The sequence below is a fragment of the Budorcas taxicolor genome, chromosome 5 (genome assembly GCF_023091745.1).
Source record: "Budorcas taxicolor isolate Tak-1 chromosome 5, Takin1.1, whole genome shotgun sequence".
NCBI classification, from domain to species: domain Eukaryota; kingdom Metazoa; phylum Chordata; class Mammalia; order Artiodactyla; family Bovidae; genus Budorcas; species Budorcas taxicolor.
Genome location: NC_068914.1, coordinates 71464317 through 71472366, shown reverse-complemented (window position 1 = coordinate 71472366; position 8050 = coordinate 71464317). Strand labels below are relative to the sequence as shown.

Here is an 8050-nt window from a genome sequence, read left to right as displayed (position 1 = left end):
CCTGACAGAGTGACCTTGGTCAAGTTACCTAAATTCAGCTTTCTTACCTATAAAGTGAAGATAATAATAACTCAATGGGAGAATTAGATGTGATGATTGTAAAATTCATAGCCCTAGTTGTGCCCTAGCACATAGGTGCTCAATAAAGTTTGTTACCTTTTCTATAATGGTGATCAATGTGATTTTTAAAAAACTCTTTACACAGCTGCTTTCCTGACCGTTGAGTTTAGAAAATGAGGTCAACTTGAAGTCTAGGCTGTGAAGCCTGTCTGTGCCCAGGGAACTGCAGATCTGAGCCCAGAAAATAAGAGCTAGAAGGGCTTTTGGGAACAGGTGAATGGCTCTGAGCACTTAACCTCACTTGGGTTTCCAGCCTGGGAAGAGCTGACAGCAGCCAGCACTTTTTCCTAGGGTCAGCAAAGGGCAGAGGTTTGGATCACTCTGTTCTCAGTGGGAACTCTAAGGCCCCCTCCTCCCACTTTACAGAGAAAAGAGGAGGTGGCTGAACAGAGGAAGATACGAGACTGGTTCTCTGCTCCTCCCTCTCTCTCCCTGCTTTTCCCCACACCCATCCTCTCCCCCACAGCAGCCGTCTCCCCCACAGAGACGGGGAAGAGGGAGGGGGTGGAGTTGGGGGCTGAAGGATCAGAAGCCCCACGGTGCCCTGTGTCTGAAGGAAGCTCTGGCCAGGGACAGCTGTGCTGGCTCCTGCTGCCCCCTCCAGCATGATGCTGGGGGTCCTGGGGCTCTGGGCACTGCTTCCTACAGCTGTGCAAGGTAAGTGTCTACAGGGAGAAGCAGGGTCTTTCCAGCCACCCATCATGGGAGGGAGCACTTGAAGAGTGATGAGTTGAGTGGGTGAGTGAGGATGAAGGGTACAGCCAGGTGTTCCCTTGGTGGGGGTCACGTTCCAGGCCTCTGCTGACCCTGTTTCCTCCTGTGGCTTTACCAGGCTAGCTCTGCAATACAAAACATGTTTTGTCTCTCTCCCGGCTTCTGTCTGCCCCTGCATTCACTCCCATCTTGACCCCTCCCCTCCCCTTACCCTGGCCTGCAGCACCCCCCAGCAGGCGGACCTGTGTGTTCTTCGAGGCCCCTGGAGTGCGGGGAAGCACACAGAACCTGGGGAAGCTGCTGGATGCAGGGCCGGGCCCCCTCAGGGTTATCCACTGCCTCTACAGCCACTGCTGCTTTGGAATCTGGAACCTGACCCAAGACCAGGCACAGGTGGAGATGCAAGGTGAATGGCGCAGCATCTGCCAGGCATACCCGGGTGGGAGAGAGGCTTATCCTGGGTGGAGGTGGCCGCTGAGGAGGGCAGGAGCAATGGAATGTGTGGAGGGAAAGAAAAGGCTGTGAGAGATGGAAGGGATGCCCTCTGTGTTCCCAGACCCATACACACTCTGTCCCTCCCTTTCTCTCCTCCCAACCCCTCTGTGTCAGGATGCCGAGACAGCGATGAGCCAGGCTGTGAGTCCCCCAGCTGTGACCCAAGTCCCCGAGCCCATCCTCGCCCCAGCTCTACTCTCTTCACCTGCTCCTGTGGCGCTGACTTCTGCAATGCCAATTACAGCCATCTGCCTCCTCTGGGGAGCCCTGGGACACCTGGTTTGGAGGGCCCCCAGGCCATCCCAGGTAGCCACCCAAGGTGCTGGAGCCAGGTGGGGGCTGGGGCCCAGGTTAGATGAGAGGTTAGAACCAGGGCCAATTCTCACCCTACCGCTGTCCTAAGCTTCCCTCCTCCTGGCCTTGAGAAGTTGGTTGCCCTGGTGACTGGGGAGATAAGGGGGCTTGTGACCAGGGTGGGGGTGGGTAGAGAAGCAGTTCTCTGAGGAGTGAGAGAAGCAGAGAGCAAGGTTTGGGGCAGGGCTCACCCAGTCTTTCTTGCTCTAACCTCCAGGGGAGTCCACCTGGATAACGCTGCTGCTGCTGGGACTGCTTCTGCTGCTGCTACTGCTGAGCAGCATCATCTTGGGTACTACTCTGCCCCACCCCCCCTAGTGATCCCCCCAAGGTACTGCCCCAGCGCTCTGACCCCTCTCCAGGCTCCCCTGACCCCCATCACTTCCCAGTCTCCATGCCTGGGTACCCTGACCCTAAGGCTGTTCTCTGCTCCAGCCCTGCTGCAGCGGAAGGCCTGCCGCGTGCGAGGTGGGCCAGAGCCAGTGCCAGAGTCAGATTCAGGCAGGGACTGGAGTGCTGAGCTGCCGGAGCTGCCTGAGCTACGCTTCTCCCAGGTGCCCAGGGATGGTGGGGAGGGGGCCTCTGGGCCCTCCCAGAGAGTGTGCTGGAGAGGAAGCCCGGCCCCTGCGAACTCGGCGAGATCCAAACCCAGCACCGTGTCCCCACCAGGTCATACGGGAAGGAGGTCATGCAGTGGTGTGGGCTGGGCAGCTGCAAGGCAAGCTGGTAGCCGTCAAGGCCTTCCCCCTGAGGGCTTTGGCCCAGTTCCAAGCTGAGAGAGCGTTGTACGAGCTGCCCGGCCTACAGCATGACCACATTGTCCGCTTTATCACCGCTAGCAGGGGCAGCCCTGGCCCCCTGCCCTGTGGGCCCCTGCTGGTACTAGAGCTGCACCCCAAGGTGAGGACTGAGGAATGTATGTGTGTGGGAAGGCGGGGCGGGGAGTGGTGGCAGCTAGGCCCTGTTCAGGCTTGTTCCTTTGCTGTAGATTGCCGTTTCCCTAGGACATTAAATACGCTTTTTAATTTTTTTCTTTTTATTATTATAAGCAGTACTTGCTAATATTTTTGACTTACAATATATAGACAAGGAAAGGGAGAAATCAAAACAATTCATATCCCCAACCTTATGGAAAACCAATGTTAAAGACAGATCTCTGGGCATAGACTTCCAAATTCATTCATCTATCCATTCAACTAATATTTATGAACAATATGTTGCTGGAAAAAACACACCCAGCCCCTACCCTTCCCAGATTTTACAGAGTAGTAGGGGCGACAGAAGGGGATCAAGCAAACACAAAAAGAAATGTAAAGAGTCAAGTGAATTAAGTGCTGAAAAGGCCCTATAAGAAAAGACTGAGGAGGCGTAACTCAAAGGGAGGGTCATGAGCGAAAAGGATGAAGAGAAACAGATAGGCAGGGGCCAGACCGCACCGGCCCTGTAGGCCTCTAAGGACTTGGGATATCATCAGCTACAGTTCCTCCACCTCTGAAATCTTGAGTACTGAGAAGTCTCTTCTTTGACCATATACCTCACAGCCCAGCTTGTTTGGTTTTGTTTAACTTTCCGGGCACACTGAAGGCGCTCAATAACGTCTGTAGAATGAGGGACTCCACTGCTCCTTTCCTCCCAGCTGCTCCCCTACCCAACAGCTCTCCCCATCCACGCCCTGCTACGGGGTGACCCCCCAGGCCAGGTGACTCATGTGGGTGCCCCTACCTAGCCTACTCTGCCTCTTCTGTCTTTATCCCAAGTCCTGTGAGGCAGTATAAGGTGGTTAAAGGTGAGTGATGTTGGCAGTCAGACTGCTGGGGGGTCAAGTTGTACGGCTCTCTCGCCCAGGGATTTCCAGCAAGCTCCTCATCCATAAAACAGGAATGACAGGAGTACCCACCTCCCAGGGTTGTAGTGAGGGTTACAGGAGGCCTGGCACGTGCCAAGTGCTCAGGACACTTAAACTAGAGCTACTATTTTTTCCTGTCAATCTGAGTGGTGTACACCCTCACTCCTGCATTGCCTACTGCCTTGCTCTGGGTGTGTTGTGTGTAAGTCTGCTGGGAGACGCGGAGGGAAGTCTGACAATTGATCTCTGCTCCCTGGGGTGAATCAGCCTCCTCCAGCTTTGTGTGTCCCCCTCTTCTCTCTGCTTCTCCCCAGGGCTCCCTGTGCCACTACTTGACCCAGCACACCAGTGACTGGGGCAGTTCCCTGCGGATGGCACTGTCCCTGGCGCAGGGCCTGGCGTTTCTCCATGAGGAACGTTGGCAGGATGGTGGGTGAGCTGGGGGCCAGAAGCCATGGGAGTCAGGAGCCATGCTGCTGTTTCTGATTTTCCCTTAGCTTGGAGGGGAAGGATTGGGTCAAAAAGACAAAGGAAGAAGGTCCGTGCCCCTTCAGCCTGGCTTCTCCCACAGGCCAGTATAAACCAGGTATCGCCCACCGAGATCTGAGCAGCCAGAATGTGCTCATTCGGGACGATGGGTCATGCGCCATTGGAGATCTGGGCCTCGCCTTGGTGCTCCCTGGCCTCGCCCAGCCCCCAACCTGGGCCCCTAGTCAACCCCGAGGCCCGGCTGCCATCATGGAGGTCAGTACTCTGGAGGAGGGTGAGACCCAGGATGGTGGTGGTGGTGCTGATGACGAAGCAGCGACAGTGCAGCAGCACCGACAGTGTACGGGGTGCTGCTGAGGCTAGTCCTGGGCTTGCGCGGACCAGTGTTGCGGTGAGGGTTGCCATGGAGATGATCCCTGCCGTCCAGGCTGGCACCCAGCGGTACATGGCACCGGAGCTCTTGGACAAGACTCTGGACCTTCAGGACTGGGGCACGGCCCTGCGGCGAGCTGATGTCTACTCTCTGGCTCTGCTCTTGTGGGAGATTATGAGTCGATGCCCAGATTTGCGACCTGGTGAGGCTGGGTGTGACAGCGGCCCCCTCCCCGCCCCCCACCCCCGTGCCCCACCTGCCCATTCTATACTCACCTACCTCCTGACCCAGGAAGCTCTACCCTTCTCCCTCTTGATCTTTCTACAAGAAGGCACCCCTTGGGCTACCTGACGCCTAGCCTCATGTGCCTTTTCCCAGACAGCAGACCACCACCCTTTCAACTGGCCTATGAGGCAGAACTGGGCAGCGCCCCCACCACCTGTGAGCTGTGGACCTTGGCAGTGGAGGAGAGGAGGCGCCCTCACGTTCCATCTACCTGGTGCTGCTTTACCACAGTAAGAGGGTGCAGGCTGGTGGGCTTGGGACCTGGACAGTCTCGACACGGGCTTCAGGACCTATGCACCAGGACAGCCTACCTGTTCCTATCCCTTCTCATCTCCCACCACTCCTGGCTCATGTTCAGCTGGAGCTGGGCAAACTTGCTCCATACTCCAGTACTTCCCTTTCCACTGTAAGCCTCACATAGCCCGTTCCTGAGACACACACCTTCCTCTTGCTCAGGTTTGCCTTGTCCATCCCTCTTCTCTCCATCATCAGTTTGCCCTGTTCCTCAGTTCCTTCCTCCAGGAAGCCCTCCTTGGCTTTGCTTCTGGTCTGAGCTCTGCCCCCAAGATGGCTGCTTTCCTCTGTACACTGGAGCCCAATATTTGTTTTTCAACATTTTTAAAAAAGTATTCATTTATTTGTTATTTTTGTGTATGCTGGGTCTTCACTGGGGCGCTTGGGCTTTCTCTAGTTGTGGTGCGTGGGCTGCTCATGGCGGTGGCTTCTCTTGTTGAGGAACACAGGCTCTGGGCCCGTGGATTTCCCTAGTTGTGATGCATGGGCTTATTTGCTCCATGCCATGTGGAGTCTTCCTGGAGCAGGGATCAAACCTGTGTCCCTTGCATTGGCAGGTGGATTCTTAACCACTGTACCACCAGGGAAGAATAGATTAAAAAATATCTATTATTTATTTGGCTGCATCGGGTCTTAGTTGTGGCACATGGGGTCTTTGTTGCGTCATGCGAGATCTTTCACTGGGGCACACAGACTCTGTAGCTGTTTCTTGGGCTCCGGAGCACACAGGCTTAGTAGATGTGGCTTCTGCGCTTAGATTCTCAGGCATGTAGCATCTTAATTCCCCCACCAGGAATCAAGCCTATGTCCCTTGGATAGCAAGGCGGATTCTGAACTACCGGACCACCAGGGAAGTCCCCTGAAGCCCAATATTTAATCCAATAATTTCCTCATTCTGTCTTACACCTCTGTGTTTCTGTCATGACCCAATTAAAGCCAGATCTAGGGATAAGGGTTAAAGCAGTGCCTGAATAGTGAAATTTCAGGGTTTCTGCGGAAAAGTTTCCTTACATGAGGCCCCTTCCCCTGCTACCTGATCTGGTTTCCACTGCACAAGTGTCTGTTGGGTTTGGTAACAAAGGCCCGGGTATTGTTTGCAGAAGACCCTGGTTGCCTGAGAGAAAGGAACAGTTAAACCATTAATGAGTCTGAACTAGCATCTCAAAGGAAAAGGTGGACTCTTTGGAGAGAACTTTTCTCATAAGAGAGGAAATGAAAGGCGTGATTTGGGTGAAGGGGAGGGAGGAGGCTCCAGGAAGGAACAGTAGAGGAGTGTTGAGACCTGGGCCATCAAGGATGCCTTTTAAAGCTGGGGCCACTCAGGGTCCTGAAGTAAAGCCTGCCTCCCGGTCATTCTTCCCAGGACCCTGGAGGCCTGAGAGAGCTCCTGGAGGACTGCTGGGATGCAGACCCTGAAGCACGGCTAACAGCTGAGTGTGTACAGAAGCGCCTGGCTGCCCTGGCCTCTCCTGAGGAGGCCCACCCCTTCCCTGAGGGCTGTGCGCAGGACTGCTCACCTTGCTGCCTGGAAGACCATCTCTCCACTCCTCCCGTCTGCCATTCTCCCCAGTAGGCTGCAGCTGAGTGCCTGCTACTTCATGGTTCAGCAAGGCCCTTTTTCCAGAAATCCTCAACCTACCTGGACTTCTGTGTAAATATGCATTTATGTAGAACCTGTGTTTGTTGTTGTTCAGTCGCTAGATTGTGTCTGACTCTCTGCGACTCCATGGACTGCAGCATGCCAGGCTCCTCTGTCCTCCACTATATCCTGCTGCTGCTGCTAAGTCACTTCAGTCGTGTCCAACTCTGTGCCCAGAGACAGCAGCCCACTAGGCTCCCTTGTCCCTGGGATTCTCCAGGCAAGAAGACTGGAGCGGGTTGCCATTTCCTTCTGCAATGCATGAAAGTAAAAAGTGAAAGTGAAGCCACTCAGTTGTGCCCGACTCTTAGTGACCCCATGGACTGCAGCCTACCAGGCTCCTCCATCCATGGAATTTTCCAAGCAAGAGTACTGGAGTGGGTTGCCATTGCCTTCTCCGACTATATCCTGGAGTTTGCTCAAATTCACATCCATTGAGTCGGTGATGCTATCTAACCATCTCATTCTCTGCTGCCCCCTTCTGCTTTTGCCTTCAATTTTTCCCAGCATCAAGGTCTTTTCCAGTGAGTTGGCTCTTTGCATCAGATGGCTAAAGTATTGAAGCTTCAGCTTCAGCATCAGTCTTTCCAATGAATATTCAGGACTGATTTCCTTTAGGATTGACTGGTTTGATCTCCTTGCAGTCCAAGGGATTCTCAAGAATCTTCTCCAGCGCCACAGTTCAAAAGCATCAATTCTTCTTGCTCAGCCTTCTTTATGATCCAACTCTCACATCCATACATGCTGCTGCTGCTAAGTCACTTCAGTTGTGTCCGACTCTGTGCGACCCCATAGACAGCAGCCCACCAGGCTCCCCCTTCCCTGGGATTCTCCAGGCAAGAACACTGGAGTGGGTTGCCATTTTCTTCTTCAATGCATGAAAGTGAAAAGTGAAAGTGAAGTCACTGAGTCGTGTCCAACTAACCATAGCTTTGATGATATGGACTTTTGTCAGCAAAGAGATGTCTCTGGTTTTTAATATGTTGTCTAGGCTTGTCATAGCTTTCCTTGTAAGGAGCAAGCATCTTTTAATTTCATGGCTGCAGTCACCATCTGCAGTGATTTTGGAGCCTAAGAGAAGAAAATCTATCACTGCTTCCACTTTTTCCCCTTCAATTTGCCATGAAGTGATGGGACCAGATGCCATAATCTTAGTTTTTTGAATACTGAGTTTTAAGCCAGCTTTCGTTCTCCTCTTTCACCCTTCATCAGAGGCTCTTTAGTTCCTCTTAACTTTTCTGCCATTAGAGTGATATCATCTCCATATCTGAGGTTGTTGATATTTCTCCCGGCAATCTTGATTCCAGCTTGTGATTCATCCAGCCCAGCGTTTCACATGATGTGCTCTGCATAGAGGACTTCCCTGGCAGCCACCTATTTTCCCCATAATTTAGTTTCAACAGCACTCCTTGAATAATCTTTAAACCTAAGTTTCATTCTG

The 8050-nt window shown here is 53.4% G+C and overlaps 1 protein-coding gene across 1 annotated transcript; it reads left to right on the top strand.

Annotated features, from left to right (window-relative positions):
• Nucleotides 1-725: 725 nt before the first annotated feature.
• Nucleotides 726-6543, top strand: AMHR2 (anti-Mullerian hormone receptor type 2). The gene is made up of 11 exons (XM_052641141.1): nucleotides 726-777; nucleotides 1058-1240; nucleotides 1444-1635; nucleotides 1901-1975; nucleotides 2119-2237; nucleotides 2353-2583; nucleotides 3844-3958; nucleotides 4101-4273; nucleotides 4446-4593; nucleotides 4770-4906; nucleotides 6334-6543. Exons 1-11 carry the CDS (start codon nucleotides 726-728, stop codon nucleotides 6541-6543), a joined length of 1635 nt encoding a protein of 544 aa, XP_052497101.1.
• Nucleotides 6544-8050: the final 1507 nt, after the last annotated feature.